The sequence below is a fragment of the Chelonoidis abingdonii genome, chromosome 3, assembly GCF_003597395.2.
Source record: "Chelonoidis abingdonii isolate Lonesome George chromosome 3, CheloAbing_2.0, whole genome shotgun sequence".
NCBI classification, from domain to species: domain Eukaryota; kingdom Metazoa; phylum Chordata; order Testudines; family Testudinidae; genus Chelonoidis; species Chelonoidis abingdonii.
Genome location: NC_133771.1, coordinates 215,835,943 through 215,857,458, shown reverse-complemented (window position 1 = coordinate 215,857,458; position 21,516 = coordinate 215,835,943). Strand labels below are relative to the sequence as shown.

Below are 21,516 nucleotides of genomic sequence, written 5' to 3'. Positions count from 1 at the left end.
CATTCAGTGGGGAAAATATCCTGGGACCTGTTTGCCTCCAAGATGAAGAAGTTGTTCAGTCTGTACTGCTCCAGAGCAGCATTGGCCTGGACTCTGGGCACGATGCTCTTTTGTTCCCTGGACAAACCACCTGAGATGCACTTTTTCTCCCATGTCACCGCTACCACATTTTCTGTGAAAGATTTGGCATAACAAAGCTCAAACATTTCATTGGGTCCAGTTGCACCCAGACAGGTCTGGCTTCAGGACCTTTTACGTCAGCCCATCCTCCCGTCAGCATCTGACCCTTCCTGGATCTGTTAACTCAGCAAAACTGCAAGATCAGGCCTCCCAACCCAGACCCTCTTCATTTTATGGTCTGTTATTTGGATGGGCTTCAAACCAAGAGCATTTATGTTCAGAGACAGTTCAAACTATTCTCAGTCACAGTAGAAAAAGATTCCACAAGAAAATGCTATATAGTTAAATGGTGGGATTTCTCTGCCTGGACTCAAGAGAACCATCTATCTATGGAAGATGAAGATACGTCTGCTTTTTTAAATTACCTCCTCACCCTCAAGACATCATGACTTGTCATTCGTCACAGCACTCCATACCTTCTGTCCTCCCATAGAAGTCTCACCTAACAGTCAGATACCTGAAAGGTCTCATTATGACCTTCTCACTGTTAGAACCTCAGTCTTGTGCTCACAATACCTACCAGACCACCCTTTGAACCTTCTCCTTAAAACACATGGTTTATGAGTCAGCCATAAATGCTGCCCAGTTCACTTACACTTCTGGCTAATGTGAGGGCGACAAAAAAAGTATTCTTCATTGATAGGTGGGACATCCTCAGACCATCCTCCGGTTTGAATACTACTTACCAATCATCTACACGTGGAATACACACAGGGACCAGCACTCAAAGAAGAAAGAGAGGTTACGTATCTGTAACAAGAGGTTCTTGGAGATGTGTGGTCTCTGTCTGTAGTCCACTGTCCGCTCTCCTTCTCTTTTGCTTTGGATCATGACTGGATTTGCACTAAGAGGAGGAATTAGAGGTGTCAGAGATCGCTGCCGCTTTATACTCTTGGTACAGAGCACTGGGGTTGGGAGTGCATGCAACTGCAGAGGCATGAACTTGCTGGAAATCTCTAGTCTCAGACACATGGAGCACATGAGTACTTACGTGTAAGTTCAAGAACTGACTCTGGTATGGACTTCCTGTGTGACCTTGGGCAGGTCACTTTATTTCTCTGTGCAGCAGTTCCTCGCTTGTAAAATGTAGGTGGTAATATTTCCCTTTTACTGTCTTGTCAATTCAGATTGTAAACTTTTTGGTGCAACAGCATTCTTCCTTTATTTATACAGCACTTAACACAATGGGGCCCCAGTTTCAGCTGGAGCCCTCAGATGCTTCTGTAATGTGCTTTTTTTGGCTATTTAAACTCTGGATGTGTGAAAGAGGTTGGGAGTGATAAGGGAGTGTGAATGTTTGTGGGTCTTGGGCTGTTGGGGCAGAAGCTAAGGGAAAAGCCCAGAGCTGATGCAGCAAGTTGTTGAACTCTTCAAGTTCTTCCCCACCACCAGGAGCAGCCGTTGATGCAGTGTGCTGAGCTGTCACCCCTTCTAGGTTCTGCCTAGTTCTCCTCACGCAGCCCTATTTGTGCCCTTCCCTCCCACATGTGTTGGGGGATCCCCTTTTCTGTGAACATCCCTGGACCTCTTCCTGCTCATCAGTTGGGTGGAGGCAAACAGTTCTGTAGTGGGCCTGGTTGATTTTTCTCATTCTGGGTTGGAAAGTAAAGTCCCAGCTAGAGGAGCATCCTCTCCTAAGAGGAGGGTACTGAGACTGGCAAAGTGACTGAAGAGGGTGGTGAAGACCCCATCAGCACCATTCTGTTGTCTTCTTTCTGATTTTTTTTTTCATAAGAAGAAAATACCAACCACTAAAAGTTTTTACATTAAAATATATAACGGAAGGAGACTTCATATCAGGGTTGAGAGTTGGCTCATACTGCTTGGCTATTAACTATTAGTATTCTGGCATTCCAGAGGGAACTCCAAGTTGCTGTATTTGGGCCCTCAGCTAGTGACTAATCTAACTGTAATGTTATTGTCTTGAGATCATTGAATATATGAAGTATCAGTTATTTTGTCCCATACAACAGAGGTACATTTTTATTTTTTTTCCTGTATACATTTGCAAAACTGAGATGTACAAATCTTTATGGTATCTGAAAGAGGATTCTAAATTTGTTGCATTTATAACAGAAAGCTTGCTATTTTCACCCAAGAATCTTACTTTACTTGGTCTTGCAGAACAATACTAGAACATCCAAGAACATTTAAAATGCGTATTTGGTTTTACTTTGTATTTTGAGATAGAATAGCCTTTCTCTGAACTGCATACAGTAATTTGAAAACACTCAAGTCATGAATTACTGTCATTTTATTTTGAAATTTTATTCCATTTTGGGGTAACTACTGCTTTGAATGCTGTAATTGTTGTTTTGCAAATATATTTAAAATAGTAACTGTAACACATAAATTTAAAATATTTTTATTTCCTTTTATAGGAAGGCAAACCAGTGAAGAAATGGGTGAATATGAGTCAGGAATTCATAAATCAACATACGGTGGAACATAAAGGAAAACAAATATGTAAATATTTTCTTGAGGGAAGATGTATTAAGGTAAATATATACTTTATATGCATGCATGTATGTATCTCTAGCGGGAGTCAGAGAAAGGATGGGCAGTCTATTTCAATTTAGCTAATATCAGGAAAACTTGTTTTATGTAACCTTGTTTTTTTTGCCTTAGTATTGTTTGGCAGGAAGTATAAATAAAATAAACACGAGAAAATTTTGAGGGAAAACTATTAAACTACATAGCCTTTCACTGTGCAATGTAAATTATATAAAAATGATATACTATCGATCAATTATTTTATTAGCAGGTTCAGTATGATAAATACACCTGTGTCCAGCAATATTAGAATCTGAAATTAGTGTAATATGTAATCTGTATTTTTTAATATTTAATTTTGGACCTACGAAGGGTGATTTAGTGATTCATTTCTGTTTTAAAAATAATCTTTTCTTGGATATTATAGATTTTTGGACACAGTGAAAAACAGTGCTTTAATTATGCACAAAGAGTACTTATCTCTCCAGCCTAAGAAAGGGAGAAAATATGCTTTCCCAAACCTCCAAGAAAGGCAGACCTGAAAAACTTGAGCAGCTAGGAGGGGTTGGGAAACAGGAGGAAGAGAAATTGAATTAGAATATTAGAGCCAGACATAATCCATGGCATGCTAGCCTACCATTGTGTAGATTCTGCTATTGCATCATTCTGAAAGTAATAATACAGTGCAGCTTAATTCTCTGGTACCAAAGTTAATCTTTTAATCAATTATAAGATATAATATAGAAATTTGAAATAAATTATGAAAAAATTACATATTTGCTCTTAATCTGATGTGTGTCAAAAATGTTTATTATGTCACTTATTCCGAATTCCACTGTGAATTTGGAAGTACACAATTTTCTGTGTCTTTTCATGATTGTGAACTTTTTTTCTTTATCATTTACTTCCAAAGTAAAAATAAAATGTAATAAGGCTCTTTCCAAATTCCTGGTGGAAATATAAGGTAATAGTCTTGAATATTTTCATGACGTTGTCTGTTATGGTATTTAAATCTCATGGTTCCCAATATGATGAGTATTTAGTGCCACCTACAGTTCATAGAATCATAGAATGTCAGGGTCCTCAGGAGGTATCTAGTCCAACCCCTGCTCAAAGCAGGACCGATCCCCAGACAGATTTTTGCCCCAGATGCCTAAATGGCCCCCTCAACGATTGAACTCAGACCCCTGGGTTTAGCAGGCCAATTCTCAAATCACTAAGCTATCCTTCCCCTTATAAAGTTATAAAACAGTTGTACTTTATTTTTTGAAAGTATTTTCAAAAATTATTATTATGTAAAACTTTCCATGGAACTAGTCATAATGTAAAGTAATACAGTTTATATGATTTTTTTGTATTTTCTAGATCAGGGGTCTCAAACACGTGGCCTGCGGGCTGCATGTGGCCCGGGAGGTTATTTTCTGCGGCCTGCGAGCTCCTCGCAGCCCCCCCACCCTCCCCTAGCATTTACCTAGAGCGGCTCCAGCCCAACGCGCACCGGAGCTCCCATTGGCCGCAGTTCCTCATTCCCAGCCAATGGAAGATGCTGGAGGCGGTGCCTGAAACCACAGCAATACACGCACCCCTATACCCCTGCTCCCCCACATTCCAGCCACTTCCTGGAGTGGCGTGGGGGCAGGGCAGGCAGGCAGGGAGCCTTCGTGCAGTCAAACTCCCTGCCTTGAGCCCCTTGCCGCACCCTGCACCTTGACCCCCTGCCACACCCCTCCTGCACCCCAACTCACTGCCTTGATCCCCCATCGCACCCCGACCCCCTGCCGTACCCTTCACTCTGACCCCCTGCCCTGAGCCCCCTGCTGTACCCCACACCGCTCCTGCACCCCAACCCCCTTCCATGAGCTGCCTGCTGCACCCGACCCCCTGCCGCACCCTGCACCCCGAACCCTGGTCCTGACCCCCTGCTGCATCCCAACCCCCTGCCATACCCCTCATCCCTCCTGCACCCCACACCCCAACTCCCTGCCCTGAGCCCCTGCCACACCCCACACCCTTCCAGCATTCCCTGGGGGAAGGAGGGGGCAGAGTTAGGGGGCAGATTTCAGAGAAGGGGTTGGAATCAGGGAAGGGGTGGAGTGGGAGCGGGGCCAAGGGGAGGAGGTGTCAGTAATGCAGCCCTCGGGCCAATGTACTAGTCTTCAGGTGGCCCTTGTGGTGGTTTGAGTTTGAGACCCCTGGTCTAGATGGCCAGTCCCTATGTAATAGTTTCTGATACTTTTTCATAGCATAATCCTCCTCCCCTTGCATTTGTGATCCACAATTTTCTTGCAACAACTGCACATTTGCTTAAATTGAAAGATATTAGGAAGGTATTTAATGTTACTTTGACTAGTGTCCCTATGAGTGCGCCACTTCAAGTGCACATGCACCTCAAAGTGGAGCACCCATAAGGGGGTACATCTCTAAGTACTCCAATTATTGCACAAGATAAGTAACCTCTTCATTTTTAGCTTCTTTTAATGCAATTTACCAGATGGATTCAAGGAAAAAAAACAGTGCCATGTGACCAGCCTACTCTCCATGGACAACCAGCATATACTCTGTGGACTCTAGTCTGAGAATGTGCTAAAAGGTTCTTTATCTCCACTTCTTTTTGGAATCTCAAGAACATTGACATGCTTATAAAATACATGTATTGTCAATAGAGAGAAAAGTTCAAAACTGGATAAACAGGATGAAAGCATCATTGTTAAAATATGAAGTTGAATAAATTCAGCATTTAGAATTGATAATCTTTGTCTCTCCTTTTCTGTCATATTTACAGGGAGACCAGTGTAAATTTGATCATGATGCGGAGATAGAGAAGAAAAAAGAAATCTGCAAGTTTTACATACAGGGTTATTGTACCAAAGGAGAGAACTGCATTTATTTGCATAATATCCTTTGGGAAAAACTATATTTGAATTACAATCCTAGTTAAGGTTTTTATATTTTAGGATAATCTGATTTTTCTTTAGACACTTTATAAACACACTGACTGATTGTGTTTTTATTGTGAAATATCATTTGCAAAGTTCGTGCAATTAGTGTACGGTGATATGTGTGTGAAAGAGAGAAGTTTTTCAAATTATAGTTAGGTATTTTCCATGGATTCTTTACAGTTTTTCTTTTGAGATTTAACCTGATTATATATAAAAAAAATTTAAACATTACAGTTGTTTCACAAGCTTTTATCCCATGAATTTGTTTTTACGAAAGCAACATTGACAAGATAAAATTATAGAATACTTAATTTTTAAAATCCTTCTTACTATTGGGGTATTATTGGAAGTTCAAAACTAAGAACTCTTAGAAATTAGTTTACCTTTTACCATGTATTTTGTGTGTCTGGTATCCCATAAAGACATACATTAGGGATCCTGCAACATCATAGCCACCTCTTGGTTCCTTCAGTGGAAATGGTAAACACAACTGCCAGTTCTCTCTGTAGTAAAAATGAGATATGACAACTTCAAGATCTCCATGTCCTTCCAGTCTGGAGCAGAAGGTGCAGTTAAGTACCATCCTATACCTCCTTAGCACAGGGAGCTGGTGTACATCATTATTTGATCCTATTTCTGAATGAAGGGGCAGGACAGTGGTTTGTGTGAGAGGAAGATAAGAGCTGGGTGGCGACAGGATGGCTTTCCCCAACACGCACACAAAACACTTTTTGGAGTTGGAGGGGGGAATGGGTTACTTGTACCTTTGTAAAGTGATTATAAAATACTCCTCATTGAATAGCATTGTACACCTGCTGGCATACGTAGTGCACAGATGTAAATAACTGCACAAATCAGGTCTGCAGTCTTGAATTGTTAAAATAGCACTTGTGTATTGTGCATGGTTGTACAAAGCCACAGAGTTGGTACAACTATTTCATGAACAAAAATAAGGTATTAGTTTTTATGTGTAGTTGTGTGTTGGATGGTTAACACTGATTCATATTCACTTGGAGTTGTTTTAACTGTGCAAGCAGAGTTTATTTTTCCCTGACCAGCAATCAAACTTTTCTGTTGAATTTGGATGGTGAGGGTTTTGTGTATGAGAGAGAGAACTGGATGTTATGGTTGCTGTCAGTTATGTAATCTTACCTTGATTGCTTTAGTGTGTGGGATGTTTTTAGTGATATAAATAATGGCATGGCTTGTTTTGAAATGCCCTTACCAATCTAAAATAAAGTTAAAGATTTTGGGGTGGGAATTCAGAGTCAGATTAGCTTGCTTTAATGAATAAATGAATTTTACTGCTCTTGATTCCATTTAGCAACACAACTAAGAGAGAGAAAGCAGGAGTCTCTTCTTTCATGGCTTCCTCAACAGAATTGTTTGCTGAATTTTAATCAGCTATGCATGTGCAAATCCTGCTGAAGGCAGCTGGGTTGCATGAGTGTCACTAAGGGTATAATTTGTCCTGCAGAGCCTTTTCTACTGATGATCCATGACAAGGAAAGATCATAGTTTAACTCTTAAAACCTGGATTAAGTTTGAAAGTCTCGCAGTTAAAAAAAAAAAAAAAAAAAAAGTTATATTTGCAAACTGAATATATTTCAAATTGTACACACAAACCTGGAACCTGACAATAACACTTGATCATTTTTTAGATCAGAACCACACTTTATAAAGCTGTGTGTGCGCGTGCATGTGTGCGCATATATTAAAAGCTTTGTTGTCCGGCAGAATGAGAGGTGTCAGTTAATCAAAAATTCCAGTTAAACATACAGTAAAAGCTTTATCTGGTATGATGAGGGAATGGGGTGTGCCAGTTAATCAAAAATTCCGGTTAACTAAGAGTTATATTTACCAATGGAATATCAATTTTCAAAGAATTAGAATACAGTAAAATGAATAAAATATATTAAATAGCATACAGATACTCACCAATCCAATTGTAGTACAGCACTGCAGAGTGGTTGGTTTCTTGAAGCACTTAGGTGTATACAGGTAAAGTTTTCTATATAGTAGGTTATCTTATGACACTACTTATCACCATGGGCAGCACATGGCGTACACCCAAAACACTAAAAATATAGTTAACGCTAAAACTTACACTGAACATAATTTAATCTTTGATGAATCAGAAGGCATTTCAGGATCTTGCAGTGCCTCAGGGTCATTATTATCAACATTAATCATCGTTGTGGATGTAAACGGTGTAGGAGCTGCGGCTGAATCTGTAATGACCCTATGACACACCTTGGAAGCTGCTTTTTTGAATAAATCCCTGATACCAGCTTGCTTACTTGTCTTCTGCCTCTTTTGCATAAAAGTAGAGTGCAGAATGTGCAATTGCATAATCTCCTGGGCAGTATACTAGTCCCGGTTACTAGATTGAAGATTTGTATTGGGAGATATCAGAAATACCGGTTAATAGAGCTTTCCAGCTGATAAAGTGCTGGATAACACAGCTTTTATATTTTAAAAAAACCCCAAGAACTGCTGTTTCAACCATTCTCTTCCTGAAACACACACTTCAGTGAAGATTCCCTTTTCTTACACGTAATCTGTCTCTAAATTTCATGGACTAGTATATGGTTTTTAATACAAATAAAGGTTTTGATCATTGATTGATTCGATAATTGTACAAGTTTTAATTTAAACAGATAAATATCTGGAAATTTAAAGTCCGGGATAAAACTTCATATTTAATCCCTGTCGTAAGTAATACATCATTTAAAGGATTAAATTTCCCTTGCTTCAAGAAGAGACTATACCTAATAATGCATAACTTCGCTATATTGAGACACTTACAGTAGGAAAAATTAGATAGTCTAAGGAGGGAGCTTCATCTTTTTCTGAAGTTATTGGCTTTAGTTTGACAGATTATTAGGTTATTTCATATATTAAAAGATTAATAAAGACTTGAAGTTAGACTTTAGTAGGGGATTGGGGGGTTGATTTTTTTTTGTTTTTGGGAGGAGCAGATTAAATACATATAATCAGTCTAGCAGTGTCAAATGGGATTAAACAGTGAATTGCTGGTTAGTCTTGCCATAATGCTTAAAATATGATTCTGGAAATGGTAAGTGTTTAGGAGCAGTGGAAATCTCACTGAATATTACTTTGCAAATTAAATGTTGCTACCTGTTAGAGTCCTTAATATTTTTGCTGCTACATGAATTTCCTTGCAAGTTCTATCATACAGGAGCAAAATGTTATCAAGGGGATAAGTGCAAGTTTTCTCATGCTCCATTAACTAAAGAAACAAAAGAACTGCTAGATAAGGTGAGTAATGCATATACTGGTACAGTAAGTGAAAGTTATTTCTGAGTGGCAAGGCAGTCAAATGGAATAAATATAGGCTGGGATCTTTCCAGGGGTCTAAAGGAGATAGGTACCTATCTCCCAGTGATGTTTAACATCCTAGCTCCCTGAGAAAATCTCAGCCCTGAAGTTTGGCTCTGTGATCACATGCTACACAACGAATTCTCTTTTCCTTCTCTCTTTTTCCCCCTTCATTTTTTTCACCTCTCTCCTCCTCTTTATCCATTATTTTTTCTGCTCTACTCTTTCACTCTTCTTTACCACCTCTTTGACAACTTCCTTATTCTCTCCATTTTTAAATATATACTCATATGGCATGAAATATATTATATGTATTTTAGAACATGTTACTGCTTTCCATCATCTGAAGTTACTGATCAAGGGACATGGGCCTCCTAAAAGTGTATGTTCCATATTGCAGAAATAGTTTAATTCCTGGCTGACCTAGAAGAAATTTTAAGGGGGGATTTAGAATTCTTCTGATTTCGATGTTAATGGCAGGCAATATATAATATACATACTATTACAGAGCAGTTTAATTATTTTAAAATATAAAATGAAGTGCTACAATGAAATGTTACGTTCAGTGCAAATTTAGTACAATAAAAAATTTCACTGCATTGCTTTGTTTTAGGTTTTGAATACTGAAGAGGAGCCACAAAATGAAGATGAAAAAGAACTGGAGGAACTCAGAAAGCGTGGCATAGTTCCTCTTCCTAAGCCACCTCCAGGAGTTGGACTTCTGCCAACTCCACCCGAGCAATTTTCATTTTCTGAGTCTGATACAGAAATTTTTCAAGATCCTTCTGGTGAATTCAAGAAAATTCCATCTCTGTTTGAGATTGTTGTGAAACCTACTGTGGATTTAGCACACAAGATTGGAAAAAAGTAGGTTTTAGAATGAAAAATGGCTTTATAAACATTTGAGAAATGGACCACACCACATTTTTAGAAGAAATTGATAGCCTTGAGGATTTCCAGAATTTGCTATCTATGGGGGGGGAGGGGGAATTTCCACTATTTACTATCATAATTATAGTATCTTTTGTGTATCTAATACCCTGTACACAGGATTACTATTCCTGGGTCTTGACCTTGCCAGAAGAAACAGGCAAGGAATTCACTTCCTTCACTCTGTTTTTCCAGTCCTCTGAATGACTATGAACCCACCTTCCTTTGCATGGTGAACAAACCTCCATCTCTCTCTAGTTTCCCTGATAGTCAGTTCTTTCTTGACTTCAGTCAGTGAAGGAACACCCTGATGAAACTCTGTGCAGGGTCTTCGTTGTTGCTATTTTAACTCTGCCAGACGTCACTGCCTTTACCTGAGCTGTTCCTCTTACCTAGCCACCTCCCATAAAATTTAGACCTAATTGTTAGATAAGACGTTTTATCTGGTCCTGTTGAGTTGGATTTCTTCAACTCTGAGTTCAGGTCTTTGTTGGTCTTGGGATGTTTTAAACTGGTAATTTGGGCAGGTTGTGCAAACTTACACACACAATTCTGCCAATACACCTTGCTGTTGACTGCAAAATCTATTCCGCTGCTCCACTCTTGGGTTACTCATGATTGCCATTTGTGATGGATTTGTGGCACACAATGTGATGTGTTTGTAATGTGGACAGATGTTTACTATAAGAATTAGTTTGCCCCTGTCAACCTCATATCTGCTTGGCACCAAAGATTTGAACAGATCTCCCCAAGAACATTTGGAATCTAAACAGCTTTTTTCTAACTCCCCCACTCCTTTTAGGTGAAAAAGGGTTGTTGCAGTGTTTTTTCTATCCATGTTGGTCCCAGGATATTAGAGAGACATGGTGGGTGAGGTATTATCTTATATTGAACCAACTTTTGTTGGTGAAAGAGACAAGCTTCCAAGCTACACGGAGCTCTTCTTCAGGGAAAAAATAGAAAGGGAAACCATTACAGTATGGAAAAACTGTAATCATTCCCTGATGGTCTGAAGAACCACTCGACTAAGAAAATACAGTTCCTAGTGCTGTTCACATCCACGCATCAGTGATATTCGTGCAGGTTAAAGTGAACAGAAGATATCTTGCAGTATTAAGTGCAGTGTTTACCTTAGACCTTAGTTTCTCCTGTACAGCTGACACATCAGGTAGTCCAGTTCCTCCACTGATTATGGTCACTAGCGAGTTGGATACTTCGTCTCAGATGATGCTAGCGCAGTCAATATCCTTTGTTTACTGTCTTCTTCCTTGGCCTTTCTAGCTTTCTCTTTCCTTCTTCAGATACCCAATTCAGTGTTTGTTTAGCATGTCTGCCACCCTCCGTCTATTTACATGTCCTAGTCACATGAGCTTGCTTTCTTTGATATTTTCTAACATGTTCTGCTCTATCAGCTCCCACAGTCTTGCATTTGTTGTTTTATCTTTCCCTGAAATACGTAATGTTTTCCTTAGCCATCTCTTATCAGCCTCCTCCAATCTCTTTTTGTTAGCTACTGTCATCAGCCAAGTCTCCGCTTTGTACACGAGCGTGCTTAATACAATTGCATGATATAAACTGACCTTTAGTTTGGTGTGGAGATCTCTGTTGACCAGATGTTCATCCTTCCAAAAGTGATGTTTGCTTTTCCTCATCTCATGTGGATATCTTTATCGCAGCTACTTTCAGGTGTCGTCATATTCCCCAGAGAGCATAACTTTTCTACCTGTTCAGTTTCTTTTCCATCCACCTACACGTTTGCATGCATTGTCTAGTTTCCTACATTTATCATCTTGGTTTTCTCTGATTTACTTTCAATCCAATTTTTGCTGCTTCCTGTTCTTTCTCTGATGTAAAGCCAATCATTCCGTTCCACATCATGCTTGATAAAGCAGTGACTTGTTTATCATAGGGACAGGGTAAAATGTTGCAGAAGAGAGATGTCATTCCAAACTTCTAGAAAGGTATGGCAAGGAGAGGAAAGTGTATTTTTAAAAATGTTGCCTTTTTAAAATGTATAAATGATATGTGCTGCAGTCTGCTTTTGTGTAGCATGTATATGTGCTTGTTCTTTACTTGTCAGTTTTCTACTTACAGGCCACCAACGTTCTATAACAGCACATCACCACCAAGACCGCAGTTTCAGGGAAATGACCCACATCCTCAGCATATGTATAATCCAGGGTCAAGTCCAGGGCCTGGTCCCAGCATACCACAAGGACATAATGGACCGGTAATGCACCCAGGTTCTCCGGGGCATCACCAGTGTACAGGACCCCAAGGTCCAGCAGTGCCACACAGCCCTCCTTTGCAACCTGTTCCACCAGGCTTTTTAGGACCACAGGGTCAAACTGGCATACCAATTCAAGCACAGGCTGGTCCACCTTTAACACCTCCAGGCATTGGTGCACCATACAACACTCCAGGAGTTCAAGGACATATGATGAATATACCCAGAGAGAATCATTGCCCACCAGGCCCACTGTATCAGCAGATTCCTGGTGAACGACAGCAGAATATCAATTATGAATCTATTCAGAACCCAGCTGATTTCTATGACAATTACTATTCACATCAAGCTGTACATAGCTTTCAGCCAACTAATAGCACAGGAGGTAAGTTTGTGTTCAAAATTGTTTTTGTTCCTTGGTGAGATGTGTCTGTTTTCTGAAGTATTACTGCACCTCTAGAAGAATCAAAAGAAATTTTAGAAAAATTAGCCTGTTTTGAGATGTATCTTTAAAGAATATTGTGAAACAACCTTCTTTTAAAAAAAAGAAAAAAGTTATTCTAAACTTTCAAAAAAGAGAAAAAATCTAGCAGAGAGCTATGCTATAGCACTGACTGAAGTAAAGACACTAGGACTAGTATTTGTAAATTTAGCATTTACAAGAATTCTAATGCATTAGGCTAAACAAGCCAATCAGTTTTCTTCCCTCTGACTCCTTAAGCTCTTCGTTCTGTACTCACCATACGCAGTGGAGTTGTAGCTATGTTGGTCCAAATGATATTAGAGGAACAAGGAGGGTGAACAACTGTGCACATGCAGGTCAATGGATACTACTTGCTAGAAATCTCTGATTTTGGGTGCATGGTGTGTATGTGTACCCACAAGTAGAATACAGATAGGGATCACATGTCTCAAGGAACCTCCTGTTACAGATGAGTAACCTCACTTTCTCTGCTAAGATCAAGGTAGAGTCTAACTTTTAACCTGAAACTAGATGAATCTTTGAGAACTTGTTTATCCTGAACAGCTGGTAGTTGTCCTTGTTCTCCTTCAGACCAAGAAGTCATCCTAAAACCCTCCTATTTGAAAGATGTTCAGGAGCCTCATTTTCAATTGACTAGATACAAGGAGCCTAAATACCAGTCTTTTAATTTTACTCATAGTCTTAATGCAAACACTGCCTCAGTTAAGATCTGCTTTTTCTGTTTAATGTATTTGAGTGACTGCCTCAGCACCTTGTGGTTCCAGTATTGGTGTTTTGTTAAACTTTCAGGTATTGTCTAGTAAAATCTGACTTCTCACCCTCAATCTTCCTGATTTATCAAAGCAATAGAGAAGCTCTGTTCACCTCTCAAAATTTATAGAATTTAACGTTACAGTTTTTTTCTATCATAATAATAAAAGTTGCAGTGCTAGCCTTAATTCTGATGTTTCCTAACTTTTTGAGTACTCATCTTTGCTATTTTAAAATATTTTTAATGTAGTGTTTCTCTCTGTTTGTAAATGCAGATATTCCCTTTAAAAAACAGTTCTATTCACATTAGATTTGATAAAACCCTTTCTTACTGGTATTCTAGCCAAAGGGAGAGTATCATTTTATAGTTTATTTTAGTATGCTATATGTGTGCAAATTGGTGAAAAGTCATCTGAAAACTTGAGAATTGTAAGATTTGTTACAATTCATTATTTTTTGCAAATAAAGTACAGTTTTTTTCTATTGGGGAAAATATCAGAGCTGATTTTGCCGTTTGTATGTCATGTTTCAGCCTGTTTCAATATGAAATAATTCAAAGATTAACCTTTATATGGTGGGAATTATAAATATTCTCAAATTTATTTCAACTAATATTGCCTTGTAAAGTCTTCTCTGGCTATTTGTTAGCAGTAAATTAGCTGATTCTTTTTTAATATTGTATATGCAGATGGAACATGGCATGGAGAATTTACTGATCATCAGGCTCACCTCATTGTTCAAGATTCACATAAGAGTGGAAATGAGTCAGATCATGTCAGTAAAACAGGCCATAAACCTGCTATTAATGTACCGGATTTTCTTCCAGCAATGCAGAAAGCCCTTTTTGTAAGACTTAGTCAAAAACAGCAAGAAGATGGAGAACCAATCAGCAGTCAGTCTCAGAGGGCAATGAGCAAGGAAGAAGGTAATGTTGATTGTTACATTCTAAACAAAAATGTTCTTTTATATTGTGTTGGTATAATATTCCCATTTTTATTTTGTAACTGTTTCCATTAATTACACTAGGCCTATATGAGTTCCTACTTTAATTTCAACTGAATAACTTACTCCTTGCTTCTTTTCCTAACCTGTTCTTCAGTTTTTCTGTGGGCTCTTTAATATAGTAGAACCTCAGAGCCAGGAACACCTTGGGAATGGAGGTTGTTCATAACTCTGAAATGTTGAAAACTCTGAACAAATTATAGTTATTCGTTGCAAAAGTTTATAACTGAATGTTGACATAATACTATTTGAAACTTTACTATGCAGAAGAAAAATACTGCTTTTAACCCTCTTAATGTAAATGAAACAAGCACCTTGTCAAATCTCTCTTTAAACTTTCCCTTTATTTAGTAATTTACGTTTAACACATTTTTGTTTTGTTGTTGTCTCTGTTGCTGCCTGATGGCATTCTTCTGGTTTCCAATTAGGTATGTGGTTGACCAGTCAGTTCACAACTGATGTTCTGTTGTATTAGTCTTGGTACCAGTCTTATTAGTTATTTTTATTAATAACCATGGGACAGAAGTACAACTGTGCTAATGAAGTGTGCTGCTAGTACAATTTTGGGAGGCATCCACAATACAGAAGGAGGATCAGAATATTATACAGAAGGTCTGGATGACCTTGACGACTGGAGCAACAGAAATAGGATGAAATTCAATAGTTCAAAGTTCAAGGTCATGCACGTAGGATCTAATAATAAGAATTTCAGCCACATGCTGGGGAATGGATGGCCAGTCTTAGGACACTGACGATATGTGTACACTGCAATTAAAAACCTGCAGCTAGCCCATGCCAGCTTACTCAGCTTGCGGGGCTCAAGCTGTGGGTCTGTTTCATTGCAGTGTAGACTTCCAGGCTCAGGCTGCAGCCAAAGCTCTGGGACCCTCCCACCTCACCGGGTCCCAGAGCTTGGGCTGAGGCCTGAACTCGGAAGTCTACACTGCAGTGAAACTGTCCCACAGCCTGAGCTCCGTGAGTCCGAGTCATCTGGCATGGGCCAGCCACGAGTTTTCATCTGCAATGTAGACATACCCTGAAAGGGCTTGGCTTGTTTAGCCTAGCAAAAAGAAATCTGAGAAGGGGATATGATTGCTCTCTATAAATACATTAGGGGACCTACATCAGGGAGGGAGAAGAGCTATTTAAGCTAAAGGACAGTGGTAGCACAAGAACAAATGGGTATAAAGTGGCTGTGAACAAATTGGAGCTGGAAACTAGAAGAAAGTTATTGAATAGCCTCCCAAAAGGAGTTGCAGGAGCAAACAGCTAATCAATTTTATGAGAGATCTGCACAAATTTATGAGTGCAGTTGTATGAAGTGATTGCTTGTGATGTTGAAGGGCAGAGCTTAGCAGTCCTGGGGCTCAATCTTGGTTCATGTCTTGTGTTCCTAAAAGCTCATGCATCAGGGCTTCAGCCAGCCATCTGCAGTTGTCAGGAAGGGGTTCCCTCTCCCAGTATATTCAGGGTGGGGGAGGGTTGGTCTCCTTCCTCAGAAGCATCAGAGATGGCTGCAGTTGAAGATGGGACACTGGATGGTGTGGGCCAGTGCTCTGAGGTGACACCGAGCATTCAGGTGCTTGACTGGTTGGTTCTTGCTCACTTGCTCAGGAGCTAACTGATTGCCATATGTGGTGTCAGGAAGGTATTTACCCCCAGATCAAGTGGACAGCGATCTTGGGGTTTTTTCATTTTCTGCTTCAGAGTGTTGGTGCTGGTCACCTGACAGAAATTATCTGGGTGTGGCTCACTTAATCATTTCCTTGCCATTGCAGGTGTCGTGGGAATTGGTGCACCTCAGGCATTCCTGTTCTCTTTCTGCAGTCTAGTCTCCTCTGGGCTGTAATATTTTGATCCAATTTCAGTTGTTGGGTTTAGTGTGTAGCTACTGAGTGGTGTTGGTGGCCTGTGACCTACAGCAGATCAGACTAGATGATCTGGTGGTCCCTTATGGCCCTAAACTCTATGATTCTATTGCTTCCTTGAAGGGAGGACAGATAATCTGTTTCTGTTAAAGAAGGATGAGTACTGCCACTGCCCAGGAAATCATTGGCAGATGCCGACAACTGGCCAGCTATCACCCTGTGTCCTGTTTTCCAGTTTTGTTCAAGATTATCAAAAAGGCTGTGGCAAGACAACTCTTGTAGTATCTAGTGATCTCAGACCTCCATGATAATCTGGGTATGATCCTGGGTCTGGGACATAGACTGCATTGGTAGATTATCTCTTCCTGGCAATGGATGAAGATAGTGTTCATGCTGGTATTATTAAATCTATCAGCTGTCTTCAGTGCTGTTGATCATGAGGTGTTGCTGACTCACCTTCAGATCAGAGCAGTGGCAGACAGGCTGCTTTAGAGTGACTCAGTTCTTTCCTTGTAGAGCATCCTCAGAAGGCGGTGGTAGTAGTAGGAAACTGCTCCTCCTCTCTTAAGGTGCTCACACATGGAGTCCTCTGGATTCCATATTGTAACATCTATTATTTAATGTTTGTAGGGAGCTATAAGGATTAGTAAGGGAACATAAGCTGTGGTGTTTTCAGTATATGGATGCCACTCAGCTTTGTCGTCTTTTCATCTGACCGGTCCAAAACAGTCAGTGATCTTATTCAGTGTCCAGGTGAGACTGGGGCATGGATTGAAAGGGAGTTGGTTGAAACTTATGCTAGATGTGACTGAGATGATGTTGATGGGCTGGGAGATATTACAATTATAGGGCTTCCCACTAACTGCAGTAGTGGTTGATAATTTGTTCTCAGTAATCTAATTTTGTTTAAATACCTTGCCTTATCTCCCTTTCTGGAACCTGATTTCTCCCTGAATCCCTTACATTTTGGGTTTCAAATATGAAAGGGTAATAGAGTAGCAGTTCAGCATTTCCACCTTCACCATTTAAGACAGCAGCAAGCCATGTCTTCCCCCCCATAACCAACAATAAAGGTCACTTACATCAAGAGTCATGTGTTTAAAAATACATTTTTTATGAAATTTAAGTTAAACAGAATTGTGGACAGGAATAGTTATTTTCTGACACACACATATTGGAAGAGGTATACAAAAGAAGAGAAACCAGCAGTTGAGTGTTTATTCTTAAGTTGTTATAACTAGATTTTTTTTTGCTTACTTACACTAGCTGATTTCTGTGATCCTAATTTATAGTTGCTATGACTTTATTTTGCTAAGTCTTAACATCAGACAAGAGCCAGTTATTAAGAAATTATACTTAGTTCAAAGTCTGTTGAATCTCCAGTGATCATTTGTTTGACTAATCTTTGTTTTCTTTCAGATGATAACGTAAACTGGTACTCTAGTAGCGAAGAGGAAGAGGGAAGCAGTGTTAAATCGATATTAAAAACCTTAAAGAAACAAACAGAGAATATTAGGAATCGGCAACAACATTCCACAGAACAACATATGGTCATTGTTCCTACTGACCCAAGACTTTCTAAAGAGAAATGTACAGGAAACCAGGCTGTTGATCCGAGACTGAGATCCACTCCTAGATCAAATACTAGGAAACCTACAGAGTCGTCATCTTTTGACCCAAGGCTTGCACGGGATCCCAGAATGTTAAAGGTTAATGAAAGTGGTCTTGCAAGTTCTTCTGTTGGTGGAACAAAGTTAGATTTACATCATGCACCCACTGGAATTAAGGTCAAGCAAAAAGGAATGGATGATGATGAAGAGGATGGAGAACGAGAATTGAGAGAGAGAGCTTTTCTAATACCTTTGGAACCTTTACCTGGTGTAACATTAAGGGATCCAAGATCTCAGCTTCGACAGTTCAGCCACATTAAAATGGATATTATCCTGACCAAACCAAACTTTGCTAAACATATTGTATGGGCTCCTGAAGATCTACTTCCAATACCCTTGCCGAAACCTGACCCGGTGTCTTCAATTAATTTACCTCTTCCTCCACTTATAGCTGACCAGAGGCTTAATAAATTACGTAATTTAAAAAGTGATCCCCTTCCAAATGCAATGCCAGCTGACCCAAGACTGGCAGCAAAAGCAAAAAATAATATAACAAGCAGAAGTGGCTCTTTGGATCAGTCTGCAGATTTGCATGCCAGTAGTTCAAGCAAATTAGGAGATCCTCGCTTACAAAAAAACGTTGATCCCAGACTCCACAGACTGTCTAGTACAGATACTCACCATGGAATCACAAAGGATTCTCATCCTCCAAAATTTGACCCTCGTCTAACCAGATCTGGTATTGGTTCATCCCAGCCCTCAGAAGCTGTAATATGTAAAGCTGATCCAGACATTCTGCCTCCTTATGCACCCAAACTGTCATCAGCGGGTGTTAGACTGGGAACTCCAAGCTCAATACTTAGTGGTATTAGTTTGTATGATCCAAGAGACCACATTTCATCTTCATTAGACCCAGCGCCAGTTAATTCAGGAGAGAATGGAGAGAACCAGAAAAAAAGTATTTTGAAAAATACTAGCAAAAATGAATCTACTCTGTCAGAAGACCTGTTGCCACAGAAGTCTGTCCCAAATATGGATAAAAATACAGACGGATCAGCAGAGGCCAATTTAGAAAAAGCAAATAGCATCAATAAATCTCAGGCTAAGCACTCCAGTACTGCACCAGCAGTGCATAATCTTCCTATCCAAGCTTTATCAGGATTGATCAGACCACAGTACAGTGATTCAAGGCAAGTTAGACAGCCTGGACAGGTAAATCAAATGCAAGATAATGATCCAAGTGGGGAATCTGATGATAAGTCACTAAAAGATGTTTTCAAGACTTTTGATCCAACTGCTTCACCATTTTGTTAGCAATTGCTTTATTAAGTCTTTTTACAGTTGTGAATATTGCAGTTTTCTGCTGTTTTGTAACTGGTTTACCTATTTGCGTTATTTATTTTTAAATTATAATTATCAACACTTTTCAGCTGCTAATCTCAGAACCACATGCAGTTTCACAGTAAGCTATAGTGTTTGCACAGTATTTTCTATATAATACTTTTCCAATTTCAGGGAGACTAATAATTGACATGTAGAAAAGACCCTCTATCATGTTAGAGCTGATAAAAGCACTTTCATTGTAAATAAGTCATTTAGAATTCAACTCAGAAGACCTGTATATGTGTAAGCTGTCTCTTTCATAATCAACATTTAGATATTATGATTGCCACTTTTGTATGATTGTATAGATTCAAGCAATATGATGTACATTACTGTGAGAGAGACTCAGACAAGAATTGTCTTACTTATCAAGCCAAACCTACTAACTGAAATATACATAAAGGAAGTAAAAGGAAAATGTTGATCCTCCTTTTCAGAGCAGTTGATGTAAGGCATTGTTTTTATTCATGCAGTCAATATTCTTAGTGTAAAAGATACCTATCACATATTGAGGAGTTAAAATGTCATATCTTTTTAAAGTATTTTATTCTATACTGTATATAGAAGAAATTGTGAAGTACATAACTAGAAGAACATTACTGTTAAAGTGGAGAATACCTAAGTTGTCTAATACAAAAAAGTTTATTTAATTTTTCATGCATACACAATTCTGAATTAGTGCGATAGCTTACATTTTGGTGTTCATGTATTTCAATGTATTTTTGTATTCAGCTGTTTAATTTGTATTGCTTTTTTTGTATTGATGTAACTGCAGTACTTGTATTCATTGTGTCTTATGACATTTTTAACAAAAAATTAAAAGATACAATCAAAGTCACATAGTCACTGTTAAATTGATAAGCCTGCTAAAATACCAGATTGTTACACACACAGAAAACAGTAATGGAGCAAGTCTGAAGCAGAGATGATGATTAAACTTGCTGTATTATACTCAGGTGCCACAAGAACTTGTGTCCCAATTCTGCAGTCCTTTAGTAGGCAAAACTCTCATTAATTTCAAAGGAAGTGTTAGCTCAGTCATGGCTTCAGGGTCAGACCTTTAGTAAGAGAGAGAGTTGGGGTTTTTTGGGAGGTGGAGTTGGTTTGTTTATATAAACTAAAATATCTAGATGGTTACGCACAATGACACACTCCATATGGAGTGTCCAGCAGTATCATGGATTTCCTTTGAGCATTCATGGAGTAGCAGGCTCAGATCACAGCTGTCCTCATTGTCTCCTTTGTTCCTCTCTTTGGGCTGTTTTTGTATATAGTTGAGTTGTATAGCTAGTTAGATTGTTTTTTGTTTTATTTAAAAAACTAGATTTTGATGCCTTCACTGCTGCAGGAATCGTGGCTCCAGCTCACTTGGGTTACTCCCTTTCATTATATCTCCTCTTAGTTGGGCTTTTTTCCTTTTCCATTTAGTGTGGTGTTTGGCTTAGGACATGTCATGGCTGAGATAACACCTTAATGTTGATCACAGATGACTATTTTAAGTGTCTGTTGTGCCTGTGTGAAAGCAGTATTCCATACAGGTGCTGTAACTAGCTATCTTAACTTCATGAAGAGAACCCAGAAGAATCAGGAAGGCAATCTGATGATAAATATTACATTTGTGCTATGTGGCAGAGTTAACATTGCTTATAGGAACTTCACTTTTCAATTTGACTTCCTGATTAATTTCTGAAACTTAATGCTGTATGAATAAAGTAGTGCTATTAAAAATCAAAATACACATATTAAATGGATAAAAAGCTGGCTGGCTCATAGATCTGAAAACAGTTGTTAATTCAGAGTTATCAACTAGTGGGATTGGTGGTTGGGTCAAGTGCTGTTCAGTACCTACTTATCTGGAAAAAATAGAAATAATACAAACATATAAAGTTTGCAGGTGACACAAAGATTGGCGGGGTAGTTAAAAAGAATTACTTGGACAGGTGAGTGACCTGGAGTTTTTGGTAAGCTCAGGAAAGTTGAGCAATATGCATATTAATACAACCAAATGCAAGGCTTTACATCTAGGAACAAAGAATATAGGTCACACTGTCTGATGGGGGCTGTATTCTGGAAAGTTATGACTCTGAAAAGAACTTATGGGTTATTGTAGGTAACCAACTGAATATGAACTTGCAATGCGATGCTGTAGTAAAATGGGCTCACGCTATGCTTAAGAGAATATCTTACAGGACTAGGGAGGTGATATTACGTCTTGTGTATGGCATTAATGAGACCACTACTGGAGTACTGTGTCCATTTCTACTGTCCACAGTTTTTAAAAGATGTTGAAAAACTAGAGAGGATTCAG

At 39.1% G+C, this 21,516-nt stretch overlaps 1 protein-coding gene across 1 annotated transcript in view; it reads left to right on the top strand.

Annotated features, from left to right (window-relative positions):
- Positions 1-20,042, top strand: part of ZC3H6 (zinc finger CCCH-type containing 6) — a 60,772-nt gene extending 40,730 nt beyond the window's left edge. Inside the window, exons 6-12 of the mRNA XM_032770586.2 lie at positions 2,562-2,678; positions 5,456-5,567; positions 8,785-8,894; positions 9,568-9,821; positions 11,979-12,496; positions 14,034-14,270; positions 17,635-20,042. Coding sequence (XP_032626477.1) covers positions 2,562-2,678; positions 5,456-5,567; positions 8,785-8,894; positions 9,568-9,821; positions 11,979-12,496; positions 14,034-14,270; positions 17,635-19,139 — 2,853 coding nt within the window. The 3' untranslated portion in view covers positions 19,140-20,042. The remainder of the gene's footprint in view (positions 1-2,561; positions 2,679-5,455; positions 5,568-8,784; positions 8,895-9,567; positions 9,822-11,978; positions 12,497-14,033; positions 14,271-17,634) is intronic.
- The last annotated feature ends 1,474 nt before the right edge of the window (positions 20,043-21,516 follow it).